General features: G+C 49.2%; 1 protein-coding gene across 5 annotated transcripts; it reads right to left on the reverse strand.

Moving 5' to 3' along the window:
• Positions 1 to 52: 52 nt before the first annotated feature.
• A4GNT (alpha-1,4-N-acetylglucosaminyltransferase) lies at positions 53 to 14,587 on the reverse strand. Of its 5 annotated transcripts, XM_080603781.1 has the most exons (10): positions 12,593 to 14,587; positions 12,109 to 12,142; positions 10,354 to 10,453; positions 8,571 to 8,705; positions 8,267 to 8,446; positions 5,399 to 7,756; positions 3,473 to 5,243; positions 2,872 to 3,079; positions 2,280 to 2,729; positions 53 to 1,798 (listed from the first exon to the last, which is right to left on the reverse strand). In XM_080603781.1, the coding sequence occupies exons 8-10, from the start codon at positions 2,974 to 2,976 to the stop codon at positions 1,187 to 1,189; spliced, it is 1,167 nt and encodes a 388-aa protein (XP_080459907.1). In that variant the 5' UTR covers positions 2,977 to 3,079; positions 3,473 to 5,243; positions 5,399 to 7,756; positions 8,267 to 8,446; positions 8,571 to 8,705; positions 10,354 to 10,453; positions 12,109 to 12,142; positions 12,593 to 14,587; the 3' UTR covers positions 53 to 1,186. The 5 variants fall into 5 exon arrangements, with proteins under 5 accessions (XP_080459907.1, XP_080459909.1, XP_080459910.1 ...); XM_080603783.1 differs by lacking the exons at positions 3,473 to 5,243; positions 5,399 to 7,756; XM_080603784.1 differs by lacking the exons at positions 3,473 to 5,243; positions 5,399 to 7,756; positions 8,267 to 8,446 and having other exon boundaries at positions 8,578 to 8,705.
• Positions 14,588 to 15,031: the final 444 nt, after the last annotated feature.

The following is a 15,031-nucleotide window of genomic DNA, read 5'->3' on the forward strand; positions in this document are numbered from 1 at the left end:
AAAAAAAATGTCACGGGGTAGCCTGTTAGGATTAAATGGGGCCTTTCTCTTTCGCATTGGCCCTAAAAACGGAGCAGCATGGAGAGAATTCAGAGAGGCTGGTGGGGAGATGTGGCCCGTGGGAATCCTGGCTCTCGGCAATAGCAAATCCCGAAGGAACCAGCACCTCCAGGGTGAGCAGGAGGCCAGCAAGACAGAACGGGACAAAGGCAATAGGCACTGCAAGATGTCCCAGAAAGGAGAGGGAAAGCAAAAGTAGGTGGCACGTCTGGAGATGGGTGACCTTCCTAAAGCCTCCAGAAAGGGCTTTTCTGGAGCTGCTGTGCCCCATTTTCAGGGCAGCTGAAATCCATTGATTTCAATGGGACCTGGGAGTCCCCGCAGGCTGGTGCCATCAGTTCATGGTGCCCCAGCACCTCCCCTTCAGGAGACAGCAACCTGTGGCCAGAACTGACCCCAGGGCCGGGCAAGGGCAGCCCCTTCCCGAAAGGAGACAAAGTAGAGGTGCAGGACTGCAAACATCCTTAAAGAGAGGAGGACTTTTCCAGGTGAAAGCAAGCTCGGAGGAGTGGTGGTTTACTACCCATTTTATTTTCACTTGCAGTGATAGGTCCCTCTCAAAAACGGAGGGTATAAAGTTCACATGAGAAAAAACACAGATTAATGAAGACAGTAGTTTGGGCTACTTTTCATCAGTAATGACTGTCGTCCATCCTCTGCTATACACTCGCATTACACTTGCTCAGAGCCCTCATCCCAGTCCAAGGCCCCTTGTGTCTGTGACTCCTCAGACTTGTAGCTGCCAGTAATGCCAAGAGGTGCATTTGAAATCCCTCCCAGGAGGCCAACACAACTCTTCAGGAACTTTCCCCGTCATGAAAGCTCACCAGAAAGGCCCACACGTCCCTTTGACTAAGTAAGGTTTGGTTTCTGAGCACCTAGGAGGAAACAGAACCTAATTTCCTAAACCACTTGTGCAAAGGTGTCCTTATGTCAGTGGAGGCTATGTCTGATGGATAACCACCACCGTTCTGCGTATGCTCCTTAGTGTCCCTGGGGAGCGGGGACAGTGGTTATGAAAAGGTCTCTCTCCTACAGAGCCCAGTGCTGCCACCAGCGGTGACCATGCTTCGGCCATGGGACAAGGGAAGTCTGGAAGGATCACTCCCCTTCTTCTCTCCACACATCACACAGAGTCCTCATAGCTTGAGAAGTCCCTCAGCTCCGCGTTTTTGATCAGGTCCTCGTATGTGGTGGGGCAGTAGGTTTTGTACAGTTTTTCGGCCAGCGTGTTGCTGCCAGCAACCACAGCTTTCCGGTTGCGGTTCATGAAGTTCCACAAGTGCAGCGCGTAGGAGTGGTTGAAATCGGGGTTTTTGTCCCATACGTCATAGTACCGGCCCCAGGCTGGGTACGGGATAGGGTAGAAACGCTGTGGGTTTAGGAAGGAGATGTTCTGGCAGCTGTGGTCCTCAATGCCTTCAAAATCGGTGAGATTGCAGATGGTTTTGAGCATCCTTGTCATTAAGAAGGGGCCCTGGTTCCCCCAGATGTTCCCATTGTACTTGAGAACAAAGTTCTCCATGCAGTCCCAAATAAATTTGTGGTGGGCAGGGAAGCCAAAGATCCCGTTGCTGGAGAACCGTGACTTCTGTGCCGCCAAGAAGCTCCCCTCGGGGATGGGCCTGATGGAGATGACATCCGTGTCCATGTAGATGCCCCCGTACTTCCAAATGAGAGCCAGTCTGCTGGCATCAGAGCTGACGTGGACCCAGTTCTTCTCCTCCTCTGGGTCTACCTGCAGAGTTGGAGAGGCAAGACAGTGATGCTACCAGAGAACAACCACATCCCCCATCGGGCGTCAAACAGCACCGTGAAACTATTCCTACACCACAAAGGGTGGTGCTCTACCAGCATGGCAGCATTCACAAGCACTCAGACGACTCGTGCAACACGCCTGGTTAGACTAGCTTCTGTTGAGCAAGACTATTAAGCTCTGTTTTATCAAAACACGTATGCAATCTATTTTTACCAACATTTCATTTGCCAAAAATCTGATTCTCCAGATAGTGGGAAAATGCTGATAATGTGTTCAATAAACAGATAGATGAATACGCTGCAAAACATGGCAAAAATAAACCTATTCTGAACCAGAAAAATAGAAGTGACTGGTTTCACATAGCCAGGCCCACGCTCCTCCATTCATTTTGAGCCTCGTCCCGAGCAACCCCCCCCCCATCTATAATTCATTCCATTTTCCCCCTCATCACAACTCTCACCTCGTTGTACCACTGCAGCAGGGGGGTCTCCTGGAAGATGGTTTCCATCTGGAGAGGGAAAAGGAAGACATTCTTCATAGAAGATAAAAGCGAGAAGGCTGCATAGCTGGAGTTTGAGTCCAACACCGTGTCGTTCGTGAGCCCCTTCATGAAGAGGATGACGGGCCGGTCCTGGTAAATCCTGGCAGCAGACTCCACAGAGCAGGAGACCAGCGGGGGCGGCTCCAGGCGCTCCGTCGTCTCCAGGAAGATGATGCTTTTTCCCAGGTTCAAGACCTGCTCAGGTGTCAGGAAGTGCTTGGGCACAGGCATACAGGAGAAGAAGCAGCCGGTCAGCAAGGAGATCTCATACAAAATGCCCGAGACAAAGAAGAAGCAGAGGCATATGTAGATCTTCTTCAACATTCTTGCTTTCCTTTGGCCTCTGGGGTTGTGCCTTGGACATGTATGCTAAGGAAGAGCAGAAATACATGTCAGTGTTATGGCTTAGCAGGACCAGCAGCGCAGCCTGGCAGGGATGGAGGCTGCAGGGAGAGAGGCAGATATAAGGACGAAGCGTGTGGCTTTACACAAGCAGAATGCTAGGAGGTACCTGGATTATAGTTCTGACAAATCCACATTTCCAGCTTGTTTGCTGGCCATCAGGCTTCCTGGAAGCCCAGCTCCTGGATGAAGACACCCAAACTGTCTGGAGCATGCAACAGGACTTCAGAAGGCAGGAGATGATGCAGAGAGAAAAGCTGGCTCTGCTGCAGGCTGGACCTCAGTTCCAGAGATGGTTTGGGGCCAATGGGACCCACCTGAAAGGGCACAGAAGGGACAGGTTCTAGGTGAGACATCTCCCATGTGCATCAGCCTGTCCCCGCTCCTGGTTCCGCAGCAGCACGAGCCCGTACAGCACCAGGGAGCTCTGGCTGGTGAGAGGCAGGATTGGGCCTTAGCTGCATTGCACTGACAGGCTCATGGTGTAAGGAAATTCCCTCCTGAGATGCCACCAGGTTGCACGTGAGCAGCCACATTTCCTCTGCAGAGATCAACCAGCTCCCAGGAGCCAGGGTCCGGTGGAACGGAGATGCTTTGAATGACAAGCCAGTGTCCGAGCGACCCCCTGAATGCATTGAAAGCCTGATTAATTAAAGGGAACGGGAGGAAACGCAGCTCTGTGTGCTCGGTTAGCTAATGAGATGCATTACCATGTCACCCAGCCAGAATATAGATAAGTCCGTAGCGTAGCGAACCCCATGGAAATTCCCCTGGAAGCGCTGAGCTTGAAGCTGTGGCAGCTCCTGCTCCATTTCTCAGAGCTAGATCTCATCAAATTAAATATTAAAGCAATGACTGTTCCCATCAGCACAGCTTTCCATGCTGCATAGCAAATGTTGCTGTTTTCCATTGCCAAAACAGTTCTCTCACTATGCCCCAGGCTCCTGCAAAAGCAATGGGGAAAAATATAAGGGGGGAGCAGGAAGGTGCTGCAGCCACCAGCAGGACCGTGGGGACAATCCTCTGGAGAAGGCCAGCAAAGTTTGCAGCCTGCAGGGAAGGGGATGCTGCTTTTTATTGGCTTTAATCATTGTTTTTTCTTTTTTCACCCCCCTCTCCCCCCCCACTTTGTCTCCTTGCACCAACGCTGTGCAGAGGAGCCCAGCCCCTGCCTCCAGGGCCTCCCTACAGACAGGGAATGGAGAGCCAACAGTTTCAGAAACATGTTCTGGAACCCACCGATAAAGCCAATAACGCTGCAACACCAAATTTCCTTCCACATTCCTCTCCTTCCTCTCAGACCTGCTTTGACACATTCCCAGTTATTTGGAAAAAAAAAATAAAAACTGCATCCTAGCAGCTCCCTCACGAAGCTCAGCTTGGGCAGATTTTCGGGCTTTTTCTCCCCTCCATATCCCTGTTCTGACCTACGCCATCCCTGCTGCTCATTCTGGGTTGCTCCCATGCATCCCAGAGCTGGAGCTCCCTCCCGTTCCTTGCAGTTTCTAAAATCTTGATGCCAGACTCCTTGCCTGAAGCAGAAAACCCAGCCTTTGGCTTTGATTAGAAACGGGACCATCCGAACATTCCCATTACAGGATTAATATTTCTTCTTCGATGGCCTCAAGATCCGATGTCTCGAGTCTTTATGAGGAGCTTGGCAGAGCCGTGGTTGCAATAGCTGTTCAAATTTAAAATAGTCCAGAAGGCATTTTATTTGCAAATTGTGGAGGGAGAATAAGCAGACACTCCAACAGATATCAGCTCCGTGTACAACATTGTGCAGAGAAACGCAAATCTTCATCGTCTCATTCTGGGAAATTGTTTTGCTTGGTTGGTTTTCCAAAACCCACTCTGTGGCGAGTTACGAATTCTCATCACATTTGACCTGGAGGCTGCTGTTATCAAAATGTTCACTTCTCTGCTCGAGTTAAAAGGACTGCAGAGCCGAGCGTTAAAAATAAATCCCAGCCATTGAATAGATTACCCTGCTGAGTGGGCTGCTTTTTGGCTGCAGCAGACGGCACGCTGGCTTGATGGCCCTTCTTGTAAAGATATTTCTTTTCTCCAGGCAATTGCAGTATTTCAAGTGCGGGATGAAGATGAGTGGGAGCCTACAAGAGATTACTAGGAACGCCGTGCGCTGTGCGGTCATTCCTCCGGGGTGCCTGCGGGACATGTGCAGCAGGGAGGTGCAGTGGAATTTGGGGGCTTTCCTCCCAGAACCAGCGGGATTTGCGTTTGAGTCTGCACACATCCAACAGGGCGACTGTCTTTATTCCTCCTGCCGGGGAATAACCCTGACGCTGATTCCACCCATGGCAGCGCTTGAGCTTGCATGGGTTTATTGAATGTCTTTGCAGAAGGTGCTCAAGTAAATTGCAGCTACGATCAAGTCAGTGCATGTGTGCACACTTCAAAGCCAGCTTCCTTCCAGCTTTAGCACCAGGCATATCTGGAAACCTCTATCAAACGGAAACCCTGTAGAAGAATATGCCGTAGTGACTGCAGACTAATTAATGCAGCTGTCCCTACCTCCAGCAACGCACGCAAGCAAAGGGGCTTCTTCCCACACCACTTTTCACTCATGTTCCAGTTCCACAAGCCGACATTTTTATAGATAAAGCAAAACTCACCTCTTGCCTGGAAAAAAATATGGCAGAGCATGCAATCCTCAGGGAAGGAAGGCCAAGCTGAAGCAGGCTGGAAGGCGTCCACGGCCAGTGGAGAGCCCTTTGCCTATGCTGGAGGAGCCGCGCTGCCTCTGCACTGTCTTCTCCCCTGCCAGGGCTTGGAGCAGCCTCATGGCTTTCACTCTACCAGCTCTGGTGTTTGCATTCTTGGTGCACTGAGATAACGCTGAGGCAGGAGCTGGGCTGTGTTTTCAGAGGTGCAGGCATGCAGGAGCACGCAGGGTGAAGTGGCCCAATTGCTCTGCAAAGGTCTTGGAGATGGGGGATGGAGCCAAGCAGGCACAAAAAACAGACTGATTGCATCTTTTGGTGTGCTGTTTTATTCCCTATTGCCTGGAAAGGAGACTTTGCAGAATATTTAGCTTTTTCTCTTTATCCTCCGTTAGGGCTGTTCTGGATATATTTTGCACCATTGTGTAGATCTTTGCCCTATAGAAAAGAAGAGTTTTCCCCAAATGACATGGGATGCTGTTGCCTTGCTTGGAAGCATTCACTGGGGCCTCACACACAAATACATCCCAAATAACACCCCACATCCTGAACTCTGTGCCAGCACAGGCTGGATTTATTTAATCCAAGCAGCACTTTAGCAGCAGACTAACACCCAGCACCCACAGGGCTGGACCTCACTGTGGGTTAATTTATGGTGGAAACATGGAGGGTCAGCCAAGCCACGGTCACTTTAAACTTGAGCAAAAAGGCTGTGGAGTTTGATATTGTTTAATTCATTGCTTTTAAATACATGCCGCTCATTTGCACTGTGAGTGTGGCTGTGTTTACCAAATTTCATCAGAGACGTCAGAAAGCCCTTTGGGAGGAGACCAACAGCATCTTGGCTCTCAGTAGCTGTCCTGTGCTGGGTTGGCAGGATTTCCAAGAGAGATGGAGCCATAAAGCCAACAGAGAAGCCTCTGGCACATCCCTCCTGCAACCCTGACCTGTGCTGGCCCTCGCAAGGAAGCCAGAGCACCCTCTGGGATGCAGATGCCCAGCCAGCATGCTCTTTGCAGTATCCCTCATGCTGCCTTTTCCCCTTCTCATCAGGGCTTTTGGTGAGGCTGTAGACCCATGGCAGATGCAGTAGCAGGGCTGCCAGCCAAAGGACGCTGGCAGCCTTGCACATTGTGCAGGATATGGGATGAGTGGCACAAAGGCTTTCCCCTGCAAAGACGAGCACTAGCACTGAAGCACTCAAGCTTGAGAAAAATGCTCACTCGCCACCCAGAAAAATATCTTTCTCCATCATCAGCTACCACTTAGCATTAACAAACCACCAAGGAGCGCTCGGCTAATCCCATCCACCAGTCGTGGCAGCAAAAAGCCTGCCTGCCTTCTAAAACTTCGCCGTGGAAGAGGACAGGGTGTGCCCATTTGCTTCTTGCTAGGTGCAAAGGGCCCTGGGTCTGCCCCCAGCCCTGTTTGCGCTCCCGCGTGCTCCCTTCCTGCCGCAGGCTGCTGACGGAGGATGTGAAAGCATTAATGCTGCCTCAGCCAGGCAGAGCAAACAGTCCCACGGAAAGGTATCAAGATACCCAGGGCTTAATCAGCAGATAGCGCCCAGGGAGAAAGCACGGCCAGGGCTCACATTACAAAGAAGTCCCTTGGGAGTGACGTTGAAGGAGCCCCCGTGCCCCGACACACCTCGGCTTTCCCCAGAAACGCTCTCCTTTGGCAAACACTTGCTTGGGTCCATCTTTTCACAATGTGTCCCGCAGCAAAATAGCACGGCACACGATCAGCCACAAGATCTTCTGGGGGTGGAGGTTTCCATCCATCCACCCCTTTCCAACACAGTGCCTGCCAAGCCTACAGGGTGCACTGATCCGTAAACACCAAGGCATGCACAGAAACAGATACCATCTGTTATGAGAAGTCTCAGCCCATCTTTTATCTTCCAGGTAGTGGGAAAGCATCCCCCTCCCGTCCTGGCTGCCCCATCACCTCCATGTGCCACCAGCCCCTTGACCCGGCATTAGGAGGTGAATTTGCTGGGGGCAGTGTAAACTTATAGCCCGGGCGAGCAGCGACCACCAGTGAAATGAAAAGAAATTATAGAAACTGAGCCACAGAACAGGCGAGGATGGCAGGGAACTCTGGGGGCTGCCTGGTCCAACCCCCTGCAGGTGTTAGCACCTACAGCAGATTGCCCAGGATGCCAAAGGCACAGGTTCCTCCTGCACACAGGGAGGAAGGCATCAAGAGGGCTCACGTTGCAGCTTGGTCGGAGTGCTTGAGGAGGTACTTCAAGGGAGGAATGGCAGACTTTGTCCTCGGGGGTTCTTCTGCTTGTCCCCTGCACCTCTGTTGATGAACCCCAGCATTTGGCTGGGCTCTGGTCCCCTAAAAAAAGCATCCTTGCCCCCCAAACCTACTTTTAATGGATGTTTTAATGTTGCTGTTTGCAAAAGCAGCTCAAAAGACCTTTCCAGGCAATTTCAGCCTGGCTGATGACCACCTCAGGACATCATGAAGATTAAACTCAGGTGAAAAGCCCAGCTTTTCACCATTTCTCTGCACATTTGCAAGAATAATCTGGGTCAGTCTACCCTATAAGCTCTTATAAATAGGGATAGACAGTGACTAGACACCCCCTATTCCCCCACCTTCACCTCCTCTGTTCTGGATTGAGCAAACATCTCACTCAATCCCTCCTTGCATGTCCTCCATCAGCACCACAGTGGCCCTCCACTACACCCTCTCTGATTTTCCAGTGTTTGATCTACCAGGGTGCCCAGAACTGGGTGCAGAACCCAGCTGTGGCCTCAGAAGGGCAAAGACGAGGGGGCCAAGCCCTTCCTCACCCCACAGTACCTGGTTTTGAGTAAGATCCCCAGAAGACCAGTCTGAATGTTTCAGAAATAGGGGCAGAAACATGCCTGGATTTGCTTCCTTCATACACAAATCCCTGTAGGGCCCCTTGCGGTTAACTCTCAGCGCATATAGCTCTGGGCATTTACTGAAAGCTTGTGCCTTCTTCAGAATGATGCTGACCTAGTAGAAAATTCGTTTGCTTTCTTTGAGCAACAGAAGTTACAAAACAATGCTTTTAGCAATTCTAGGGGAAAAAACAAACAAACAAACAAAATGTTTCGTGGGAAAACTATAAATCACTTACACCTTACATGCATACGGAGAGAGCGGAAGAGGTGAAGCTGGTGGCACTTTGTTGTAAACAGGGGGACCCAAAGGCAAGTTCCTCGGTGGATTCAGCAGGCGGCCGTGCCACAGGGACTAACACATGGAGGAAACACTATTGGAGAAAGGAATGCAAGGCGCTGAATTGCGCCAGATTACAAGCAATTGTAAAGCAATACATTTGTGCTTAAAGGTTTCCATACTCATTTCCCTAACACCTGCAATGTCCATACAGCTTTAGAGATAAAACCAGAGTAACAACTAAAAAGTCGGCCACCCTATCTGCAGTAGGGGAAGTGTTTACTTTCCTTTGCCTAATTTCACTTCAAGCTTTTTCCAGCTCCCCAGCTCCTGATAGCATCACACCCTGCAAACACCTGTGCAATATTATAGCCTTCCTCCACTTTAATGTAGTCAACCTCCACAATATTGGTTTATATATCATCAGTTAGTTCCCCAAAGTGCTGATACGATTTTAAGTGTTTTCTGTACTGGACAGCCTTTTTGAAACAGGCCCACAGAAACCCGAGGGTTTGGTAACTGAAGACTCAACACTGTCAGAACCGTGTAGAGGAGAACAGTTTGGCTGGTGGCTCCCACGTCTGCCTTTGCATCACAGAAGCTTTTTGTGCTGGTGTGTGGAAAGCAAACACCATTAGACCTCATGGGCCTCACATGGGAAAAAAAAAAAATCCAAAAATCCCCTCCCATTAGGAACAGCTCTGTTACCTCTGCCCAGAGCCTGTGCCAACCTGTAGTTTATCTGCTACAGGTTGCATTTCAGCCCCCAAGCTCCAGGCAGTGCCAATCCCTCAGTCCCTGCGGGGCAAAGCCCCCACAAAGCCCCCAAGCAGGGTGGTCCAGAGCCAGCCCACCCATGTCCCACTGCTCCAAGCATGGCTTTGCTGCACCCACAGCACTCCCAGCCCCCAGAAATGCTGGAAAATGACAGAACAAGTGATTACTGTGCCTCTAAGAGAACACCTGCATCACTAGATCACCCTCCCAGGACTTTCTTGGATATGAAGCCTGCACCCACCGTGGGCAGGCAGGACCCCACTGCTGGAGGGTGGCTCCCAGCAGCTGGGTGCTGAGCAGGGATGGGTGCGCAGCTGGAGGGAGCGTGCTGGAAGCCTGCGGCAGGCATCTATCAGGAAATCACGCTCGCTTTATTACCATTTTACAGACAGCCAGCACCCAGAGCTTTCTATATTCATGAACTCATCAGATTTGTATTTCAAAAATAATAGATGTCATTATTATTATTATTGGAATGAATTTCTCTATTATAGTCTGAGTGATTGTAACTACTTACTGCCTCCAGCACAGGAACCACCTAAAGAATAATACAAGCAAATAATATTTCTGTAGTTGTAGCTACAGGGTTGGGTAGGTTTTTTTGTTTTGTTTTTAAGTGAGAAAGGTAATAACCAGAACAACAGCAACAATCATAACAGAAATAAAGTCATTATGAGGTTGTGTATAACAATACCAGTTTTTAAGGTAAATTTAGTTTGGGGCGCATGACTCATGCTTCTCCCTGAGATTTTTCTCGACTGCTTGGAGCGCTGCCTCTAATAACAGCTTCACACTTTCTGCCCGCTTTATCCTCTGTGCAGAGGGAAGAAAGCAAAAACAAGCCTCAGCAGAACGGCTTCCTGATGCAGGGACCGCACAGGAGGGCGTAAGGCTCTTTGCTTCCAGCCCCAGAGCTCCACCACAAAGCCCCGCCAGCACCCCTCAGCCCCTGCGAGCCTCCTCACCTCAGTACCAGCGCTGTGTGCTTTGGAGGTGGGGCTTTCACTGCTCCTGGATGACTTCAGTACCAGGGTTTTTTCTCCTCGAAAGAAAGTCCACAAAATGCTGTGCATTGACAAAGAGCAGAGATAAACCAACTGACCGTAAATTATGCACTCATAAGCTAAATCTAGATAGCTAGTGGGTAGAGCATATCAGCCTTGATGGATGGCTTTCCTCCAGCAAGCAGGCAGCCTGGGGACTGGCGAAAAAAAAGCCAAAGTGGCTGCGGAGCTGCCTGGGAGGCTCTCCAGCAAGTCCTAGCACGGGCCAGTCTCCCCTGCCATCGCAGCAGGGTTTATGGCCAAAGCAATGAAACCCTCTTCACCCCGGTTGCTTCTCCCCATTGCCATTAGCAAGTCCCCTTGCTCTGCCCCTGCCAGGCTCTGTCCTGACCTCTCCCCACGTGGCCCATATGGTGCCACCATGCGAAGATCTGCCACAGCATTATGTGCAATATACGCTGTCAGTGTATTCTGACATGAGTCCAATAGGATGGATTCAAAAAAGATGGGATCCCACCATGCCAAAATACAACATTTGGTTGAGCATCTGCCAGAGCCTAACTAGCAGACTGCTGAGAATGCTGCATTTTCCTTTTTGTGTGTGTGCGCGCATTTGTTTTTAAAGCATGCACAGTAGCAAAGAGGCTGGGGAGTTGAAGATGCTCACAAAAATCCTGTGTGAGCAAGGACCCATTCATAGCTGGGTCAGCTGGAGGGGGCATTTATCACAAGTGCCAGGCAAAAGTTAAACTTATGGCCCTGGTGTGCTGGTAAGCTGCACTACAATACTCTCAACATGTTCCTGTCCAGAATTCAGGTTTTCCTCCCCCAGTGATCTGGAATAATTCTTCAAGGTGCAGACCTTCGCCCTGTCAGCTGTGTAACCACTCCCTTCTACACAACCTTCATTTCAGTGATGTCACTTTATTTGATGATAAAAGTTGCAATTACATTTTAGTGGCTGGAATTACCACAGGGAACCTGCCCTGCTGACCTCCTGTGCACTCATGGCATGACAGAAAGCAACACCTCACCATGAGCAGCCCTCTGCACTGGCACGTTTCGTGGGGGACCTCTCTTCTCCCAAGGGTGTGAATAATTTTTTCAAGTACTTTGGAGTTGCAGAGGTGTCAGAGTTATCTTCACAGCTCAGGTATTTTCTATCCTGCAGGGACAACTTGTGATCTCCCCCTCTTGCCACCTGTCCTCAAGGTACACTGATGGACAGTTGCCTACAGCCATCCACTGGCCTGCTGTAACTCCGGCCAGCTACCTTTCCTCTCCAACCTCAAGTCCAGAAGCCCTTGATTTGGTGAAGCTGAAGACCACCAGGTGGCTCGTGGATTCACTTTGGGATGCCCTTCATGGGGGCAGGTTTGCTCTCAAGAGAGGGACCCCACCCAGCTGCCCAGAGAAAGGGCTTTGAAGCTGGCACTGCATCAGGATTACCTACAGGCTAGGAAATCCTGGAAGAAATCCAAGAGGAACACATGCCACCTCCTTTCTCGGCCTTAGCACACATTGCTGCTAGTGACCAGAGAGCCCTGGTGGAGCAGCAGTCTAAGAGACGATGAAATTGAAGTCCCAGCTCTTCTCGAGCTGGGCACCTCCTCCTCAATGCTCTTCCTTGTCCCAGAGCATTTCCCAAACAGTCATCCCAGCCTTAACCCACTTCTACAGAATTCACAGAAAATTATGGTCATCAGCTTCACTTACCCATCCCATTTGTCACAGCACAATGCCACAAGAACTGTGAAAGGAGAAAGGGCTTGGCTTTAGACTTCTAGTAGAAAGTTTGTCCATTCAAAATGATGTTGTCCTGATGAACCAGGAACTGGCTCAGTTTATGCTTTTTAATTAAAATCTGGGGAAGCTTATGCTGAGATGAGGGACTGAGATAGGCTTCAGATCTCCAGAGCAGCAAAAGTGGATGGAGAGCTGACAGGGACAGACAAAAAGAGTAGGTCAGCAAAATGGGACAGCTTCAAAGTGAGCGGACGGCTAGGGCTGAGTGCACCCATGTAAGGAGGAAGGGGGAAAAAAAAAAGTAGCATTATACATAGAAGTGTGCAGAAATGGGACCAGCCAGCCACAAAAGCAGGTCTGGGTTAAAGGGTAATGAAAACATTTCCCCCAAAATTAAACAGATTGTTTTTGTCAGGAAGAGTGACACTGACTGGGGAGTGAGGGCACACATTACCTGGAACAAAAAGGGAAGGAGTGAGAGCAGCCACATCTGGAGGCAGAACTCTGGAGTGCACTGAGATGAAGCCTGAGGGGTTGAGGAAATCTCCAGCCTGCTTGGAGACAAGTGGTGCCTCGCGTGCAGAGGGGAAAGCACATTTCTGATGAGTCCCATGGGTGAAAAGGCACATTGAACCCCCAAAAGCAAATGGATTATAAGAAAAGTAAAATATGATAAGGAAAACGAAAAGCATGAGCTAGCCATCTACAGAGGCGTTAACCCATTTTTAGTTATACACAAGATTGTAGGACAAATGCTAAAGGAAACATTAATTAAAGGCACTGAGAAAAATGAGATAAAGTGCAACACAGGTTTACCAAAGGCAGTTTGTGCCAGACTGTGCTGACATCTCCCTTTGATAAGATAATTGGTTTTCCAGACAAGGGAAATTTGGTAGATCTAATCTATCTAGAGTTCAATAATGCATTTGATATGGTGCCACATGGGAAATTATTAGCGGAGCTTGAGAAAATGAGAATTAACAGAAGAACTCTGAAGTGGAGAGAGCAGGGGCTGGCACGGGGACAGCAGCAGGATCGGCACAGGGGAGCCGGGGTGCAAGAGGTTGCTGGTGGGTGCCTGAAAACTCCATCTTGGCACCTATCCCATGAAGGCTGGCCACCTCCAGCCCTGTGCAAGGCTGGGAGCAGAGCAGTGAAGTTCCCTTGCTTACATGGATTTCTGCACCGAGACTCACAACCTCGACGGCTCGGAGGGGAGCATCCCTGCAGACTTTGTAGGGCTGCACCTATACCATGAGATGGCAATGTTGTTCCACCTAAGAGCAGCTCTCTTCTCCTCTTCCAGCACTGGTTTGCAGCGTCTGGACACATTTTGGTACGTACTCCAAGAAATATCAGTGATTGCAACTGTGAACCGAGGATGACAGTGGAAGCTAAATCTGTCCCCACGTGGCACAAACAGCGTGGTGCTGGACCACCAGCCTTCATTTCTCAGGAGTGAAAACATGCAGGTGGCAGTGGAAGGAAGAATATTAAATTAAGGCAGATGAGAAGCAAGGCGTTGCTATCTCCATTGCAGATCCAGGCTAAACCACCTTTCCCAGTATACCAAAAAATATACAAAAGCAGCCAAAGTTGATCAGAGTAAGTGTGAATGTGCACACATGGGTGCATGGCAGAGGAAGAGAAAACAATTTTAAATAAAAATAAAGTCTGCTTATCCCTTCCCTGTATTTTTAGTTTAAATTACACCCAAAAGCCATCTGATCAATTCAGCTGAAATGAGCCTTTAATCCTAATAAGTCTTGATCACAGAATTATCTCTTTAAACCGAGGGAATGTGTTTGCCTTAAGAATTAGCACCTTGGCTCCAGTTTCTTTGGCATGTACCTTACTTTTCCATGAGTATAAAATTCACCTGTTAATGTTAAAAAAAAAAAAAAAACAAAACAGGGAGGGACAAAGAAATGCTTTTAGCTCCTTTGTGTCCCCATACATCATTTCTGATCACTGCAGCATCTTTCTCAAATGGGGAGACACCCAGTTTCACCCATGCTACAACAAAAATTTATGCCAGGATAAAATTCTCAGTCTTCTTTAAGTCTTTGAAAAAAGACAGAATCTGCTCATTATTCCTCAAACCTAGAACAACCCTGTCACTTTAAATAAACTTTCAGGGGGATTTTTGAATATTGAGCTTGCCAAAGGTTGCTGTTTCAGAGAAATGCAGGCTCTAGTACTCCACAGTAACCCTTCATTCAATTAGAAACCATTACAATAGCTCCTGAATGTTGAAATTCAGGCATTATTATTGTTATTTTCTGGATTTCTTACCTCTCTCTCTCTCTCTCTTTTTTTTTTTTTAGGTACCAGTGCAATCACTTCTTTGCCAGTGGTAGCCTGCACAACAAAATTATTTCTTTCTCCCTCTCATTTTACAGCTACCTGGGAATTTCTTTAGGTCATCTCTCACTTACTAAATTACAGGTTAGAGTTGTAAGAGAGGGAGGCTTAGCAGGCAGAATCTCTTTTTATAGTAGTCATGAACAAGCCTGGCCCCAGCTGCTCCAAATTAATGTAGACCCAGTGGTGTAAATCAAGATGTATTCATTTGAATGCAGCTGTGATTACTTTTCCTAGCTGAGCATTTGATGGGGGCTTTTTCTGGTAACCTGCCCATCACCCTTGGGCTTGTCAGGAGACCCGGTGTTGAGAGCAGCTTGCGGCGTGTGAGCTGCTGCCTCCCTGATGGGAGAGGAAAGGTGCAGAGGGATCCTGAAGGTGGTAGCATTTCCATGGCTAACAGAGCCCAAACCTACCGCCAGCGGCAGCAAGAGCAGCTGAAAGAAAGGACGTGCGGGAGATGCCCTACAGAGATGCAGTGGGGAAGGGGGTGGGATGTGCATGGGGGTGAAAAGAGCAGCACAAAACC

The sequence above is a fragment of the Anser brachyrhynchus genome (assembly GCF_964034855.1).
Source record: "Anser brachyrhynchus genome assembly, chromosome: 9".
NCBI lineage: Eukaryota > Metazoa > Chordata > Aves > Anseriformes > Anatidae > Anser > Anser brachyrhynchus.